This window comes from Podarcis tiliguerta, assembly GCF_965153285.1.
Source record: "Podarcis tiliguerta genome assembly, chromosome: 3".
NCBI lineage: Eukaryota > Metazoa > Chordata > Lepidosauria > Squamata > Lacertidae > Podarcis > Podarcis tiliguerta.
This window is the reverse complement of record NC_139536.1, coordinates 898,234-916,443: the sequence shown is the minus strand read 5'-3', so window position 1 is coordinate 916,443 and position 18,210 is coordinate 898,234. Positions and strand designations below refer to the sequence as shown.

General features: G+C 52.5%; 1 protein-coding gene across 7 annotated transcripts in view; it reads left to right on the top strand.

The window, feature by feature from the left end:
- DTNB (dystrobrevin beta) overlaps positions 1-18,210 on the top strand; it is a 99,523-nt gene that overhangs the window by 80,096 nt on the left and 1,217 nt on the right. For all 7 annotated transcript variants that reach the window (XM_083432625.1, XM_083432629.1, XM_083432626.1 and 4 more), the window contains 4 exons: positions 9,183-9,342; positions 11,198-11,287; positions 16,662-16,718; positions 17,777-17,812. In XM_083432625.1, the coding sequence (XP_083288751.1) occupies positions 9,183-9,342; positions 11,198-11,287; positions 16,662-16,718; positions 17,777-17,781 (312 nt within the window). In that variant the 3' untranslated portion in view covers positions 17,782-17,812. The remainder of the gene's footprint in view (positions 1-9,182; positions 9,343-11,197; positions 11,288-16,661; positions 16,719-17,776; positions 17,813-18,210) is intronic.

Here is an 18,210-nt window from a genome sequence, read left to right as displayed (position 1 = left end):
CAGACTCATGTTAGTAGCTTCGAGAACACTGTCCAACCATCTCGTCCTCTGTCGTCCCCTTCTCCTTCTGCCCTCCATCTTTCCCAGCAACAGGGTCTTTTCCAGGGAGTCTTCTCTTCTCAGGTAAAGGGGTAGAATCATAGAATTGTAGAGTTGGAAGGGATCCCATGGTTTCTCTAGTGCAGCCCCCTGGAATCTCAGCTAGAGCTACTGGTCTACACTTTCCCCTAACACCCTTCCTGCCCCCTTCGCGTTGCCTGTTAAGAACCAGGCCTGACTGGACCCCAAGTGCACAGCCAGGTTGGGCCAGAAGCAGCAGAAAGAAGCAACACGTTGGTGACCCTCATGAATGGTAAAGTGTGTTGGGGGAACTAATCTCCAAGTCCTCTTCCAGTCGAACCCCAGCCTCTTCCAGGGATGAAAGCTGGCCTCCTCCCTGGCTCAGCACCTGCAGCTGAGCCCAGCATCCGGCTGCCTGGGTTTATCCTGGCACCCGCCTTCAAGGAGATGCTCTTGCGCAGCAATCATGGATTTCAGTGGACCTTCCTTGCAGGAAACGAGCGCTCAAGCTCTGCTCATGCCTCTTCTGCGCCCGGCATCTTTGCAGCAGAAACTGAAGCATCTCGGCCGGCCGGCTTTATTTTTAGCTGGATTTCCAAGTGTGTTTTCTGTTCCTAAATGACTTGGAATGCGATGGGACGCAGCCAGCCCATCCACGGAGGCATTTGGCTCTCAGGACTTCCTTGCCCTGTGCAGCCGGCCTCTGCATAGCAGGGCTTCCACGGATCCTGGCTCAGGAGAAGCCTGCAGGGTTACAGTGCGGCCTGGTTTTATTTTTGTAGCCATCCGAGCCCCGGGATTATCAGCCTGCCACTGTCCTCTTCCGCAGCCATGCCACAATCGGGGTGGAAGACGACAACCCGCCTCTCTTGCTTATTTAAAAGAGCCTGGCGGGTCAGACTTCGCCTCTAATCCAGATTCTGAATTGGCCCAGTTCCCGCGGACCACGCTCAGAAGCAGAATGCCCTGCCTAGTCCTGATCCCAGCACAGGGGGCAGCAACTCCAGAGCTTCTAAGTTTTCTTATTGATTGTGTTTTAATAATCATTCTTGATTTCATGTTAAACCATCTGAGGGGTCCCCGGAGACATAAATTGACTAAAGGGCGCAAGTGAATTTGTAGTTGAGCACACAAGAAGAGGGCATAAGGAGAGCAGCTGGATCTGGCCCTGTGGCCCATCTACTTAACGACACATCCATGAAGAAGGACTTTCATTTCCCTGCCCTGAATACTCCAGCATTCGGCTCCATTGGAGGTCCACAAGTCCTAGCGTTACAAGCAAGGGAGGAAAGCCTTTTTGCTGCCTGCTTTCTCTGCGCTGTGCCTTATTTCATAAATGAAGAAGACGGTTTGGCGGGGAAGTGGCCCCTTTGTTGAGATGCCCGTTGGAATACCTCTCCTGGACCTCCCTTGCACTTGCTTCTCTGGGGCTTGGAACACCAGCTGCTTAACCCTAACCCTAACTCTCCCTACCCAAAGGGGGCAAACTGCAGCTGCCACCCAGGACAAGGGATTTGGAGCACCATTAAGGATAAAAAAAGATAAAGGACCCCTGACAGTTAAGTCCAGTCACGAAGGACTCTGGGGTTGCGGCGCTCATCTCGCCTTACTGGCCGAGGGAGCCAATGTTTGTCTGCAGACAGTTTTTCATGTGGCCAGCATGACTAAGGCGAAACCAGAGCAGTGCACAGAAATGCTGTTTACCTTCCTGCTGGAGCTGTACCTATTTATCTACTTGCACTGGCGTGCTTTCGAACTGCTAGGATGGCAGGAGCTGGGACCGAGCAACGGGAGCTCACCCCGTCGCAGGGATTCGAACCACCAACCTTCCTATCAGCAAGGCCAAGAGACTCGGTGGTTTATGCTACAGCACCACCCGCGTCCAGGGTGCAAGACCAGGAAAGTAGACCAGCCTCCTTCAGCTTGGAGCCTCCAGGTGTTTGGCACTCCAAGTCTCATCAGCCCTGTCTGGGGCTGATGGTAGCTGTGGTCCAACACCTGGGGGGCAACAGCTTGGCTAGGGGAGGCCCATCTTGGGCGCGAACTGCAAGGAAGCCAAGTCCCATACCAGGGAATACGGTGGTGCAAATTCCACCCACCTCAGAGAAATTCCCCGTGGATCGTGCCCTGTGTTGGTAAACTTCAGGTCTCTGAAATTGGAATCCGCAGGGCCAGCCCTGTCCCCTCCCCCCAAAAAAAGCCCAGCTGATTAGTAATGTATGTGCAGGCGCACTCTGCCCCCCAGGAGGAATTCTCCAGCTGGACCAGCTTTTCCTCTGGCGTTGGGGGAAGCATGATTCAGTAATGGAATTTCTTTTCCAGCTCCCATCTGATGGCAAAGGAGTCGAGTTTATTTGGCCGGCTGTCAGGAGCTGAGGTCACCCGCTGGCACTACTGACTCTGCAGGACCTTTTTTGCAGGCAGAGTCGTCTCTCCAAAATGAAGCCCCCCGTTCTGAAATGAGAGAGGCCCCTCTCACCTCTCCCTGCTACCTTGGGCCACTCATGCGGCAATCTCCTGCTGGCGGTGGCAGCCTCCAGGTGCCCAGTTGGCCGCCTCTTTGCCCGGCTTCTGCTGCCCGCTGGGAATCCCTGCTGACATGAAGCTTTTCTCTGCGCTAGGAGTCTGTGGAGCTCCATCCCAGCTGCAGACACATGGCACCCCTGCCCTTCCATTCCTGAAATGCCTCTCTTGGTTTGCCGAAGGTTTCCATTGCCTCCTTCATCAGGCAGAATTTCTAAATGTCTGCAGGGCTCCGCATGGTGGCCAGGTAGATATCCCAATCCCTAAACTGGGCAGGACATGGGGGCCGTGTCCCTCACCCCCTGCTTGCCCACAAACCCCTTTGGAGACTTTAAAAACGGTGGCTGGTAGATTTTGACAGGTCTCTCTTCTGCATGGTCACCTAAGCCTCCTTTCTAAAAAAGTAAAAATACAATACAATCACATCTTATGCGTACCTAATATGCATGATTTCAACCATACGCAGATGAAGGCAGGCCGGTTGAAACTGTTCAAGTTAAATCTAAGCAAATTGGAGAGCTTAAAATCTCTTTTTGCACCAGGTCTGCTTGGGGTTACCCAGCACCTAAAGTGCCTTCAAGCTCCCTGCCTTGCTTGCTGGGCAAGGCCTGCTTAGCGCACAGCCTCTGGGAGTATAGGGGATTCTTCCTGTCTCCCTCTCACCCAGCAGTGTGTGATTTTCCTGTATTTGCAGAACCCTTAGCAGTGAACTGCTGCAGAGCATGCAGTTGTGCTGCACTGGTTTCTGTAAGCTTCCCTGGGAGCCTTTTGGGTTAAGTGGCAGAGCGGCAGTGCCACAAAGCAGATCCTGCCAGCTTCCTCTGGGCAGTGGCAGCCGCCTCAGGGTGTCAGGATGGAGCTTTGCGGGGGCTGAGCTATGCTGTTGTGTGTCCCACTATTTTGCTGCGCGTGACACGACTCCAAGAAACCCTTGGAAGGAAGTTTGATTCAGCCCCACTCTGCACGCGCTGTTCCTCTCCTGCCACCGGCAGCCCAGGGATTCCCCACATGGGGGGGCTACAGCGTGGCTCCTGAGACCACACCTGTGACTGCAGGGCCAGCGTGGGTCTGGGGGCACAGCAGGAGCGGAGTTTCACTCCGAACACCTCCGTGTCTCGCCTGTGGGTCCCAACTGGCTGCAGGGAGTCCACGTGGAGTTTTGCAAACGGGTTTGTGTCCCAGGTCTCTGCCTCTCAGGTGGGGGGGCTGTTGATTTGGCTGGGATTCCAGGCTCCATCCTGCCCTCCTTCCCGGAGTTCCCTCTGAGCGGCTGCACCCTTCTGGTCAGTTTCCTCGTCTGCTTGCCTGGAGAGCTGGAAGGGGGTTCATCTGGCTGTGGTTTGGCTGCCTCATCCTGCAGTAGCCTTTTGGCTGCACCTTGGGCCTTTTCCTGGGTCTGTGCTCTGGTGCTGAGTCCCACCCTTCCGTTCCTGACTCTCCAGGGAGCCTCTGCTGCTGCTTTGCTGTTGGAAACCCCCTGGGGATGTGAGTGGTATTTAAATCTGTCTAAGCCAAGCACAGACCCTCTTCGTTGCGAACCTTGAATCTCAGGAGGCGTGTGGGTGAAAAACGTGCAGCAGACCTTCATTGGCAGAAAAGGAAAATGAGGTTTTTCTGCCTTGTGTTTCTGCCTCTTGCAAGAAAAACCCCACGGGGAGGTTTTCCGTTGTTTTCCTTCCTCCTTTCCCCATCTGGGGCCGGAACCTTCGGGGAGTGCTTTGCCGTAACAACCGCAGGCTGCGTTTCGTTTCGGGATCCGCAGGGCTGCTGCCCACACCTTTCCCTGGAGGAGATTAAGTCCCTGCTGCTCTTGGTGGCAAAGAGGAAGGTCTCTGCCATCGAGGAATGTTGTCCTCTAGTCCGTCAGCATCTTTTCCCCAATATCTGCATCAGGGGGTGTGTTGGAAAAGGGGTGCAAAAACAGGAGGTGGGAACTCCCCTCTGCGGCCCCCTTCATGCCCGTATCCATATTTGTGGTGGTCTTTCTCTGCTTGTCAGTGGAATCTTGAATGCGTTTCTGTAAATTTGCAGGCATGCTTGTACGAAGTGGTGATGAGGGAAACAAAGGAGACAGGCTTGGAGTTTCATCCTGCAGTCAAAATCTTGCTACTGCTGCTGCAACAACAACCTCCCCCCCCCCCCCCCGCTTTAGTTTTTCCTCCTTGGGGCACAAGACAGCAGTCCTCACGATTCAGCCACAGCATCCCAATACTGGGAAAGCCCAGTGTCCCAGAGGCCCCTGGAACAGAATATCTGCCAAAGTGGGCAAGGCTAAGAGCTTTGGCCCGTTCCTTCCTTGGTCGCCCAGAGCCACATGGGGCAGCACACCAGGAGATTTGACCCTTGCAGCAGGCACCTCTGCCCCTCTGGGCAGGAAGGCTGTGCAACCCAGGAGGAATCCCAGGCTGAGGGTACAGTGGTACCTCGGGATGCGAACGGGATCCGTTCTGGAGCCCCGTTTGCATCCTGAATGGAACGTAAGACGCGACGGTGGATCTCCACATGCGCGGGTCATCTTTTGCCGCTTCTGCGCATGCATGTGATGTCATTTTGAGCGTCTGCGCATGCGCGAGCGGCAAAACCTGAAAGTAACGCACTCCGTTACTTCCGGGTTGCCGCGGAGCGCAACCCGAAAGCGCTCAACCTGAAGCACATTCAACTCGAGGTATGACTGTATACTAAATAGGGAACACAAAGACACAAAGCTGACAGCTAGAACAAGCGAGGGCCCCTGCAGTGTAGGCCAGAGAGCCATGTCTCTGGCGTGCGCCTGACGTGCCCAGGTGGGCAGAGGCAGCCTTCCCCAAAGACTCCCGCCAGCCCCAGCCAAGAGACTCCGTTGCTCCTCTGAACTGCCAGGCAACTCAGGGGCAGAAGGGAGTCCAGGGCTCTCCTTTGGGATAAGCAGCCCTTCATCCGTCTATCACTGGAAGACCCTCATCAGCGCAGGCTGGCAAGCTGCAAACGAGGGGCTGCAGGAGACCCCAGCCTTTGAAGACGGCAGCCAGCCGCAGGAAAACTCCACCATCAACTCCTGATTTGACTTTGAGGCTCCTCTAGATACCAGAGTCCCTGCTGTGGATTCCCTGCCCTGAAGTGCTGCCTGTGCTGGCATGTGGCTTGTGATGGAGCAGGATCTGGTTGATCACTAAATCCTGAGCAAACTCAGAGGCCAGTTTAGGGTGGCTGAAAGGAGACCCAGAGGCAGTGGCGTGGGGGGGGGGGGCTGCTGCAAAACCCACCCCGGCCCCCAGAGAGACCCTTGCCATCCCTTGAGCGAAGCTCTGTCGAAACCAACTTCCCCCGACTTACTTTTGTGGGCATTGCCAGGCACCCTCCGCTCCGGTGACGCCACAGTTTCCATAGTAGCAAATGTGGTTCAAAGGTAGGGGGCTGTTTCTTTAAGAAAAGAATGTAAAAGAGGATAAAGACCAGATGAAACAACAGCACAGGCTGAAGGAGAGAGGATGTGTTGGGCCTGTAAAATGTTAATGGGGTAATTATGGCATTAGTCACAAGCATTGAGGCCTCGGCAGCCATGAGCCCTTCCGGCCCTCTGTGTGACACGGTGTGCAGCTCAGCGCACAGAGAGGGGGACGCAGTCAAAGTGCTACCGTCACATGTCAAATTAGGCACGGCACCGAGACGGAAAGGGAGCGCTCCCCTCTGGCTCCTGGGGCCGCCTGGCCGAGGCCAGCGTGGGGCAGTGGATCGAGTCTGAGATGAGGACCTGGGAGACTAGGGTTCGAATCCCCACCCTCCCACTTGGCTGTGGCCCCTCTGGGCGAACCTCAAAGGGTTGGGGGGGAATGGGGGGGAAGAGCAGAAACTGGAGCTCTTTGGAGGGGAAACGGGGTGTAAATGTAGAGGTGGAGGCACTGGGGTTCTGGGAGGCTTGGGTCACCGTCCAAAGGGTGGCAGGAGCAGAAGAAAGCCCCACAACTTTATAGAATCCTAGAATCCTAGCCTTGGAAGGGACCCTAAGAGGGCTGGGCTGAATGAGGCCCTTCGGTCTCTAGGGCTTCTCCTAGGAGGAGTGAGGCAGTCAGGCAGCTGTGCCGCCTTTTGGATTATTAAGTCTCCACCGTCTGGTTCCATTGTTTCTGCACCTTCATGGCAATGGTGCCATCCTGCCCAGATTGTTACTCTTTTGTGTCCCTTATTGGACCAGCGTGGAGACAACAGCGCCGGCCAGTTTATTGAAGTATCCGGGCCCCAGACATCCCCCTGGACCTCATGCCTTCCCCAACCTTGTGCCTTCTGGATGTTGTGGACAAGCCTTGGCCGGGGCTGATTGGGGTTGCAGTCCTTCAGAACATAAGAAGAGCCTGCTGGATCCGGCCAGCATCCTGTTCTCTGGGAAACCTGCAAGCCAGAACCGGAGCACCAGAGCAGCCTTTCCCCCTTGAAAGGCTGTGATTTCATGCTCTTTATTCAGCTCATAGTGGTGAGGAGGAATGGAATTCCCCTCAAAGTATCTGCTTTATATACATTATTTACACAATGGGCTGCACGTGATTGGCTAATTCCGGACTTCTCCTGTAGGCCAATCAGGTTGTGGATTCACTTCTATCTGGAGCTGGATTGGGTGGCTCCTGCCGACTAATCATACTGCTGCATTGTTCTAGGACCAATCAGACTGCTGCATTCTGAATCCTATTGTTCTAGAATAGAATCATAGAATCATAGAGTTGGAAGAGACCACAAGGGCCATGGAGTCCAACCCCCTGCCAAGCAGGAAACACTCCTGACATATGGTTGTCAAGCCTCTGCTTAAAGACCTCCAAAGAAGGAGACTCCACCACACTCCTTGGCAGCAAATTCCACTGTCGAACAGCTCTTACTGTCAGGAAGTTCTTCCTAATGTTTAGGTGGAATCTTCTTTCTTGTAGTTTGGATCCATTGCTCCGTGTCCGCTTCTCTGGAGCAGCAGAAAACAACCTTTCTCCCTCCTCTATGTGACATCCTTTTATATATTTGAACATGGCTATCATATCCCCCCTTAACCTCCTCTTCTCCAGGCTAAACATGCCCAGCTCCCTTAGCCGTTCATCATAAGGCATCGTTTCCAGGCCTTTGACCATTTTGGTTGCCCTCCTCTGGACACGTTCCAGTTTGTCAGTGTCCTTCTTGAACTGTGGTGCCCAGAACTGGACACAGTACTCCAGGTGAGGTCTGACCAGAGCAGAATACAGTGGCACTATAACTTCCCTTGATCTAGATGCTATACTCCTATTGATGCAGCCCAGAATTGCATTGGCTTTTTTAGCTGCCGCGTCACACTGTTGGCTCATGTCAAGTTTGTGGTCAACCAAGACTCCTAGATCCTTTTCACATGTACTGCTCTCAAGCCAGGTGTCACCCATCTTGTATTTGTGCCTCATTTTTTTTTGCCCAAGTGCTAGGGCCCAAGTTCTAGGACCAATTGTTCTAGGACCAATCAGACTGCTGCATCCTGGACCCTTTTGTTGTAGGACCAATCAGACTGCTGCATTCTGAATCCTATTGTTCTAGGACCAATCAGACTGCTGCAGTTTGGATCCTAGTCAACTCAGTACATAACACCCCTCATGTGGGTTCCATCCTGGCTCTTGTAGCCTTTGAGAGCCCTCTCCTTCTCCATGAATTTGTCTCTTCCTCTTTCAGAGCCATCCAAATTGGGGGCCACCCCTGCCTCCTGTGGGAGAGAGTTCCATAGTTTAACGCTGTGCTGCAGGAAGGACTGTGTTCCACCTGCCCTCTGTCTCCCAACATCCACCTTCCTTGGGGGTCCATGAGTTCCAGCGTTACATGAGAGAGAGAGCACTTTCCTCTGCCGCTTCCTTCTTGCCAGGCATAATTTCCCGAGCTGCCCTTTTCTGCAGATCATCCGAAAGGCACCAGGCCTGTGACTTTTCCAGAGCCTCCCACCCTGTCCTTTTCCACTCCAGCCCAAGATTTCCTTCTCTGTTCCATGTGGGCCACCAGCTCCGCACCCACATCTCCCCAGGGATGCCCTGTGGGCTCTTGTCTTCGCATCACTGAACACCCGCTGCAAATGCGCTGAATTTCGGGCTGGGCTTTGGGGACCAAGAGCCGTCTCCTGCATCACCTTCATTCCTTAAAATCTTGGTATTTTGCTCTCCAAGAACTCAACTTACACTATTTTTGTTACTTGCTTTCAGTTATTATTTGGGCTGCCCCATAACTAAAGGTTACCTGGTGGCCTTAGAGCGGGAATAAAAAGGTTTACGACAGGAGCCCCAACCATAAAACGCTTAAAAAATCATGATCCAGCATAAAACTTGAGGAACAGGAAATACTGCAAGCTCTAAACTAGGAACATGTTTTGCAGACAAGTTGGTTTGATGCCACCAGGGAATGTGGCTTTTGGGGGCGATTTGATTTAGAATCATAGAATTGTAGAGCTGGAAGGGAACTCTAAGGGTCATCTAGTCCAGTCCTCTGCAATGCAGGAATCTCAGCTAAAGCGCCCCTTGCATGTCCTTTTGCCTGAGCTAAGAGTTTGGCGTTCCTGAGGTTGGCGCCCGCCTTCTGCTTTTGGAAAAGCTGTTCAGAAGGAGATAACAGACTCAACGGGTCTCCATCTCTTGTTTCAGGCTCAGGCCGCAGGGTCTCCTCCGACCTCCCCCGGCCATGGGACGGGGCGCTCCATGCCCATGCCAGTCCGCTCCACCTCTGCCGGCTCCACCCCAACTCACGTGCCCCAAGATTCCCTGGCGGGCGTCGGAGGAGACGTCCAGGAAGCATTTGCACAAGGTGAGTGTTTTGAGAACAACTTGATAGCTGTGTGGGTGCAATTTTGTGCCTTTGTATATAGTGTGCGGGACGTGGGTGGTCCTGTGGGTTAAACCACTGAGCCTAGGACTTGCCGATCAGAAGGTCGGTGATTCGAATCCCCGCAACGGGGTGAGCTCCCGTTGCTCGGTCCCTGCTCCTGCCAAGCTAGCAGTTTGAAAGCACAAAGTGCAAGTAGATAAATAGGTACCGCTCCGGCAGGAAGGTAAACGGCGTTTCCGTGCACTGCTCTGGTTTGCCAGAAGCGGCTTAGCCATGCTGGCCACATGACCTGGAAGCTGTACACCGGCTCCCTCGGCCTATAGAGTGAGATGAGCGCTGCAACCCCAGAGTCGGCCACGACTGGACCTAATGGTCAGGGCTCCCTTTACCTTTACCTTTATATAGTGCGCAGACAAATTCGTTTCATGAGTTTGGGCCCAGTTCACCCATCAGTTAAGGTCATCTTGAATCCCGATCCTGCAGCGATAGCTACCCCTCCCATTTGTCCTCCGCAACTTTGGGTGTTGGGTGCTCGCCTGCCAAATGCACAGGCAGAAAAATAGGACCTAAACAGCCCCGCTTGGGCAGCCCCCTCAGTGCTGAGAGGAATTTTGGGTGAGTTGTCAATTAACCTTACATATATGCCTACCTACGCATAAAAGGGGGGAATGTGTTAACACGTTACCTTCTGTTAGTAATTGCATGATGTAACTCCTTTCAATTTTTTCCGGTTGTATTTTGGAAATCAAGTGTTTTAAAGGAACAACAACTTCCCATGCCTTTCCTTCCTGGGAACCTAATGTATTTTTCAAAATAAATGTGTAAGATCTTGAGTCTGAGAAGCACTGCTGGTCCTTGCATCCTAAGGGGCTTCTCTGGTACCTCCCCCTCAAGCCAGCCCACCCCCTCATTGAGCATCACAAAGACAGCCAGTGTGGTGTCTGGTTAGAGTGCCGGGACTCCAGAACTGGGAGAGACCAGGGTTCGAATCCCCTCTTGGCCACAAAGCTCACTGGTGTGGCCTTGGGCTGGTCACTGCCTCTCAGCCTAAGCTGTCTTGTGGGGATTCTATGAGGAAGAAGAGAACCATAGCGGTCTTCAAACAAAAACATCTTGGAGGTCCCGGGCCACAGGGAGGTTAGGCTGGCCTCAACCAGAGCCAGGGCTTTTTCAGCTGTGGCCCCGATCTGGTGGAACGCTCTGTCACGAGAGACTAGGGCCCTGCGGGACTTGGCATCTTTCTGCAGGGCCTGCAAGACAGAGCTGTTCCACCAGGCCTTTGGCCAAGGCACAGCCTGACCTCCTCCTTCTGTAATCCTCACAGAACTCTAGCCCAATAGTTGCCATTAATTTGATTTGAATTGATTTTAAAATGAAATGGTTTTAGAATGCTGTGTTACTTTTATTGTTGTTAGCTGCTCTGAGCCCGGCTTCGGCTGGGGAGGGCGGGATATAAATAATAAAAAATTATTATTATTATTATTATTATTATTATTATTATTATTATTATTATCATCATATCTGCCACCTTGAGCTCCGTGGAGGAAAAGATGGGATAGAAATAAATCAGGAGCCTGAATAGCAGAGGCTAGAGATAGGATCCCCCTGGCACCGTGGGCCGACGCTTCCAGGGGAGACTCACTTTGTGGGTGCAGACTGTTCCCCTCAAGGATTTATTGGGAAGCTGGCCGTCGCATCGAAAGGCCAACCATCTCTCAGGGCAGGGGGCATTTCCAGTACAGACCCTCAGACTCCACATCATGGGCAAGGCAGAGGGGCCTCGGGGCCCCTGTGTGGCTCCTCACATTCCTTCCCGCCTCTGTTTCTTCCCCAGGGACCCGGCGAAACCTCCGTAACGATTTGCTGGTAGCAGCCGATTCGATCACGAACACAATGTCATCGTTGGTGAAGGAGCTTCATTCGGGTAAGTGGGAGAGTGGAGGGCAGGGGACAAAGGGGCCAAGCCAGCGGGATCGGCCGGCATCCTGTGGCCGAGGTGCCTGAGGCGAGGGTGTCATCACAGCAATCTGCCCCAAGGCTTTCTTTTTTAAAAAAAAAAAATTATTGGGAATTTAAAGTTACAAAAGAAAAGAAAGAAAGACAAGAAAAGCAAACAAGCAGAATTAACAATACAGATCAATAAATAAGAATAAAAAAGAGAATACAATACACCAACATCAAAAATAAAAACAAAAAAAATATTTTTTTTAAAAAAACCAATAATTCCATATTCTTATCTTCATTAACTTATTTCCTTGACCTCCTCACTCCTCCCTCTTTTGTATTCTAATTATTAAATTTTCTCAGCAAATCCTTTCCATCTTTCACTATATTCTGTCCTTTAACTGCCCCAAGGCTTTCTTGACCAGGACCACTTGGCTCAAGAAGCCCACCTTCCTTCCATATTCCTCTATGCCACAGGAGCGGCAAGGATCCTAATTGCTAAAAACTGGGGGGAAAGAAATTGTACCAACAAAAAAGAAATGGCAAGACAGACTGTTAGAGTACATTGAACTGGCTAGATTAACAGAGGCAATGAGAGTTCACACTAGACAAGAGTTTCAAAAAGCATGGGAAAAATGCAGAGAATACTTCACAAAACAGTGCCCTAAAATACATACCTGGACTTGTTTTGATTAATGTCTGCAGGAGACTTTGTGGATATTTAAGTTATAATTAGAAAAATCTTAATAATCTTAATAATTATTCATAAAGGAAATAAGCTTATAAGAAGTAAATAAAGAGGCCAGGTACAGGATAAAGGAAGTCTTTTATTTGGTTGTATTGTTGTATGTGTGGGACGCGGGTGGCGCTGTGGGTAAAAGCCTCAGTGCCTAGGGCTTGCCGATCGAAAGGTCGGCGGTTCGAATCCCCGTGGCGGGGTGCGCTCCCGTCGCTCGGTCCCAGCGCCTGCCAAGCTAGCAGTTCGAAAGCACTCCCGGGTGCAAGTAGATAAATAGGGACCGCTTACTAGCGGGAAGGTAAACGGCTTTTCTGTGTGCGGCTCTGGCTCACCAGAGCAGCGATGTCACGCTGGCCATGTGACCCGGAAGTGTCTTCGGACAGCGCTGGCCCCCTGCCTCTTTGAGTGAGATGGGCGCACAACCCTAGAGTCTGTCAAGACTGGCCCGTACGGGCAGGGGTACCTTTACCTTTACCTTTATTGTTGTATGTTATGCTTATTGTATGTTATGTTCACGTTTAATGAGGGTGGATTACTGTATTGGGGGTGGGGGGGTTATGTTATGTTGTAAATAAAATTTCCAATGCAAAATTAAAAAATAAAGAAGCCCATCTGCGCGGTGTGGGGCCAGCACACAGGAAGCGCTTCGTCTTCCTCAAGAGCAAGGTTGCACAGTGACTGCAAGCAGATCCTTCCGGTTTGGAATGCCCTGTTGGGGAACTGGGGGTGGACTGCGTGACCCCCTGGGGTCCCTCTTCAGTTCTCTAGTTTGGAGTTCCACTGAAACGAGCCCCGTCTTCTCCAGCTGCCAAACAGCTAACAGCCAAGAATCACCTGTGACCCTCAGGCAGCCACTTTCCGCATTCCAACAGGTATATGGGAAGGGAGGCCTCTGGTCCACCGGCCTCCATCCAGCTTTCCCTGCAGACTGACCGGCTGGTGGGTTTGGGGCCTGAGGGGGTGGTGAACGTGATGCCTCTGCGCTGCTTGTGGGGAACAGAACCGGGGAGAGACAACTTACTTGCAATGGAGGCAGTTAACTAGTTCTACACCAAATTTTTGCAGGGGAAATTGCTGTTAAGTGGGGGGCAAAGATAGTTATGGAAAAGCCACTACTTTTTGCTCAGTTTTCCATACCTGTTCACAGCCCTGATCCTCCCCAGCCAGCCGCTTCTTTGACCCTTCCTTCCTTCCTTCCTTCCTTCCTTCCTTCCTTCCAGCCCCTCCAGTGAGCAATGCCATCCAGCTGAGGACTGTGGAGCTAAACTAATCAAGCCACAGAATTGCATGGCCAGTTGGGTGGCTCTGACTACCTGACAGTGTCCCTAAGGGCAGATGAAGCCTTTCCGTGGCCCTCACTAAAGATGGGGGAGGCGAGGGAAGAGGGAGCCCAGGTCAGGCTGAGCTGGAAGTTTCATTTGCCCACAAGGACCGGCAGGCAAAGGTCCACCCCAAACCAGCTCTTGATTGCGCGTGATTGTGCAGGCCTCGTTGTGTGTGGCTGCCAAGACTTTCCTGGATTTAAGAGAAATCCTCTGCTGTCAGAATGGAGAAGCAAGTTGCGTGGGTGTGCTGGGGAAACTCTTCTGAGCAGGTTGGAAGGGTGTTGGGCTAGATTAAGCTCAGGTGGGTTAAATCTCTTCTGGTCAGGGGGACCACTAGGGGGCGCATTGGAAGATGGCCGACAATACCATCTCTCCGACCCACACGGGGTAATTAAGAGGCTGTTATGGGAGTAGGCAGCCTTCCTTGTTGCCCCAAGGAAATGGGGAACACTGCCCTGGCCTGCTGTGCCCATAAATTACCCCCTAATTCGAAATTGGACTCGATGGCCCTTGTGGTCTCTTCCAACTCTATGATTCTAAAGAAGGGGGTGAGGGCCCTAGGCAGAATGCCCCCGTGTGGACTTCGGCTCTCCTGGACGCTGTCTCTGATTGCGCACTAGTTGCAGCAATTTGGAATAATTAATTACAAAAGAAGCAAATGCACATACTTCAAGTGAAGAAGGGGAGTGAAGTCTGCTAATTTAAGTGACCTCTGCGAAAGAAGACGACGGGCTGGAGAAACAGGAATATTTTACGATGAAGATACACCAAAGGCGGGGTATGTTGACAATGGGGCTGAATGGGGGGGGGACCTTTTTTACTTTCCTTCTATGTGATTTACAAGAACCCCTCCTCATTAGAATCGTCGGTTGAACTGACCCAAGCAGGATGATTCAGGTCTGTGTGGAGATAAACTTGAACCAAAAGTATGCTTTATGGAGACCGAGAAGCAATAAGAGCTTTTGGGAATGGTGCAGCAGCAATTAATTCGGAGTTGCCATCTTGCCAAAGGATTTATAGCCGGGAGGAAGAACAGATTTGTTTTCAGACTGCATTCCTAGTGAATCTCCTCAGAAGTTTTGAGAAAGGAGGCAGATTGGTGAAGATTAATGACGCTAAGACTGTTTTGATGTATGGAAGTGATGTTATATGGAAAACGTCTGGATATGGCTACTGGATAAAAAAAAAAAAATATCCACGCAGGATTGCAAACTGTTCTAACCAGCTTGCGGAGACTATCAGAGGTAACAAAGAGAAAGGAAAAATATATGAAAATAACAACAAGAGATGTGGAAAAATAATAAGAAAGGACTGGATAGTACTGTGAACATCATAAGGTTAGATTTGTGGACATTAAAACAGCAGTAAGAAGCAAGAAGTTGATTGGATCCCTTCGGAACTTGAAATATGGGTACCCCCAACAAAAATTCAAAATTCGGCTGTGTAATTTGGAATTTATGTAATTTGGTTTGATTTGATGTGATTGGTTGGTTAATAAAAAATTATTCTTTTTTTAAAAAATCTCTTCTGGTCATACATCCAAGAGTAACGTATCTACCTGATGAGCTTTAGGGGGGAGGTTGGATGTCTGCGGAGCCCCTCCCAGTTCTGATTCATAGACGCACAGAGCTGTGGAGTTGGAAGGGACCCTGAGGGTCATCTAGTCCAACCCCCTACAGTGCTAGGATCTGAGCGAAAGAATCGCCCAACCTCTGCTTAGAAACCTCCAAGGAAGGAGAGTCCACCACCTTCTGAAGTTCTCTTCCATTCCTTGCATTCCCAGAGAGCAGCTTGAGCCCTCCTGGTCCTTCTGGAGCACAGCTTAACAGGGGGAAGGGCTGCAAGCCCCCCCCCCCTGCCTTCCCTGTGGCCTCTCTGGGCCTGGAAGGAGGCCTTCCTATGGGAGGAAAATGCCCTCTGGGCCAGTGATGAGTCCTCTGCTCCCGAGTCCTTTGCTGGAGCAGTCTCCTCTGGGCCGCTTGGTGCCTTTGGGCTGAGCCAGAGGCTGCCGGCGTCAGCCCTGTGTCTTCCGTCAGGGTGGGGGCTTAGCAAAGCTGCCTCCTTCCTTCCTTCCCTCCCTTCCTCTGGGAAGAGGCAGCCTCTTGGGCAACAACATTCGGCAACAAAGCCGGGCTTGTTCTGCCGGCGGCTGTTGCGCTGAGCTCTTGGGCTGTGCAGGGAGATGACAGATGAAACAAACTGCAGGCTCCCACTTTGATAAGATGCAGGCCAGGGGACCCTGGAAAGTGTCTGGAAGGATCTCATTTGCGTAAATCCATGGAAACAGCTGGAGTTGGGAGCCCCAGAAGGAGTCTGGTTGGAGCCTGGCTTCCATGCCCAGGCAGGCAGGGCCTTGGGCTGCAGCCTCCCGCCCCCTGGGAAGAGGCGTTGTGCCCTGGTGGGAATCAGCGCAGGGTGGGCAAGGGCACCTTGATTCCAACAAGGAAGCAGGTGGGGGCCCCGGCTGCGTCCTCTGCACCCCCCCCCCGGGAGTGAGGCTGCCTGCCATCTTGCCTGTGGGGTGCTGGATGCAGGTCCCCAAAGGAGGGCCTGTTGGTGGGGCAGCTTCCGGGCTGCCAAGCACAGCTGGAGGGTAGAGGGGAACGTAGATCTTCCCCAGCACTTCCCCCCAGCCCCGTCCTCCTTGGGGGCCCAGGCATGCAGATTCCACTCCCCCCACCCTGGTCCCAGACTTGTTGCTCCTTTTCACCTACTGGGACAGTTTCGTCTTTTGCCTTCCTGTCTTTTTCCGCTCATGCCCCTCACCACCCTACCCCCCCCCCCCAGTCTGCTTCCTGGGTGCCTGAGGGAACACACACAACAACAACACACTCCCTCGCTGGCCCTTTCAGAAACGGACTGAGACACTGCATGCCTTTTATAGGGGGGACTTGGCCTATTTAATGTGGACATTTCCTCTTTTGCAATCGTGCTTCTTTGATGCTGACCACCCTGAGCAGCCCTGGGGAGGGCTGTGGACGCTTGGATCTCCTGCCAGAGTTGCCCCACCCCCCATCCTCTCTCACCTCTCCTCCTGGGAGAATGTTTTGATGTCCTTGCTTGACGCCTGAGCTCCAGTTCTTACCATCTTGGGCCCCACACCCGTGACCCAATGACTTGGGATCAAGGAGTCCGCCCCATAAGAAGGACTCCCCCTCCTCTGGTCCCCTGGAAGGGGCAGCAGAATCACTCTTGCCCACGGCCCTGGCAGCCTGAGCTGTGGACCCCTCCCTGGAGACGCTCCCTTTGGCCCAAACCCTCACTGCGGGTTCTTTGTTTTGTTTTCAAAGGTGAGGAAGGAGGTGAGGAGGAGGAGGAAGACAAGATCCAGAACGGGAAGGACCGAGGTAAGATCGGGGGAGGAGGGAAATCCCCTGGCCTGTTGGTGGGGCAGGCCAAGGCGGTTGGGTAATGCCACCTTGGCACGACGGGTGCTTCCCTCCGCGTGGAGCAGGAAAAAGTCTCCATTGGTGCAGAACGCCCAAGCGCCGCTCTTCACAAGCCATGGGGCAGGGATGACGGGCCTTTGTATGTTTCCAATGGGTGGCAGCTGCAACAAGCTCACTGTGCCCTCTGAGCACCCACCCCACCTCACCCCGTTAGATGGTGGTGCAGAGCAAGGTTTGTGTTAGCGCCCCTCAGGGGTGGGATGCAGAAGCTTCACAGCACCATCTGCTGCCCCCTGGTCTCTTTCTTCCACCAGGTCTTTGCGGAGGGAGGGGGCTGCATAGTTCTTCCCAACTGCAGTGCGGTCACATTCAACAGCAGGGAGGGGTTGATTCCAAGGGTTCCCCATGTACACAAAAGCATGTGCCCTCTGCTCCCTATTAAAGTCCCTTTTTGTGCCCCAAGCAGCCCCAGCGCAAACAGAGCGTTGAGGTTCCCTGCCTTGCTTGTGGAATTCCAACCAGCCTGCCTCCAGCCGCCTATGGCTGAAATTAAATGGGCGTAAGAGTTAAGTGGGCATCACTTAATGCAATCATATTGTCCTTAGTTTGCCTATCCGGTTGATTTTGGAGGTCCGCGTTGTCTTCCCATCAGATGTCAAGGAGATAAATTAACTAGACAACTTTTAGAAGACACCTGAAAACAGCCCCGTACCGGGGAGTTTTTAATGTGTGATGTTTTATTATGTTTTCATATGTGTTGGAAGTCTCCCAGAGTGGTTGGGGCAACCCCGATGGCCAGGGTATAAATAAATAAAATGACTTTTGTTGTTATTATCATTCATAATTCTTTAAAAATGCTTTTGGACATAATCCACAGCAGGTGCTTTCTTCAAAGGCATGGTATAGACCTTTCAAGATAAATACATAAAACCTTGCCTGGGTGGGGTTTTGCGGCTGCTGCCACCATTGCAGTTTGTTCCTGGCTTTCTCAGCCAGCCCTTTGTCTTGTCCCGCAGGTTAAGCGGAAGACTCCGCCCTGGCCAGCCATTCAGGTGAGCAGACGCCCTTTTCTTTTCCAGGTAAGGTGTAGGCACAGTTGTGTTTACAGAGGGATGAAAGGCAGATTGCAGGACTGCCTGCCTGCCAGCCACACTGGCCCCCCAGTAGGCAGGGTCCCAGACAGGACAGGCAGGCAGACCCTGCTTTCGGGTCTCAGAGACTTTCGAACATCCCCCTCAGCCCAACCATGGTGCTCTGAGCCTGACAGCTGTAGCCAAGGGGCTTCCTCCAGTGCTGCGTTTTTTACCCTGTGGGGCCAAGCAGAGACCCTTTGTGGCTGCCCAGGGCACAGGGGCACAGCTTCCCCCAGCTGAGTGCAGGTGGGGTCCAAGCCATTGGTGATGAATTTGTCGTTTGATGTGGGGGACCCGCCCTCCCTGTTCCTGGCGCT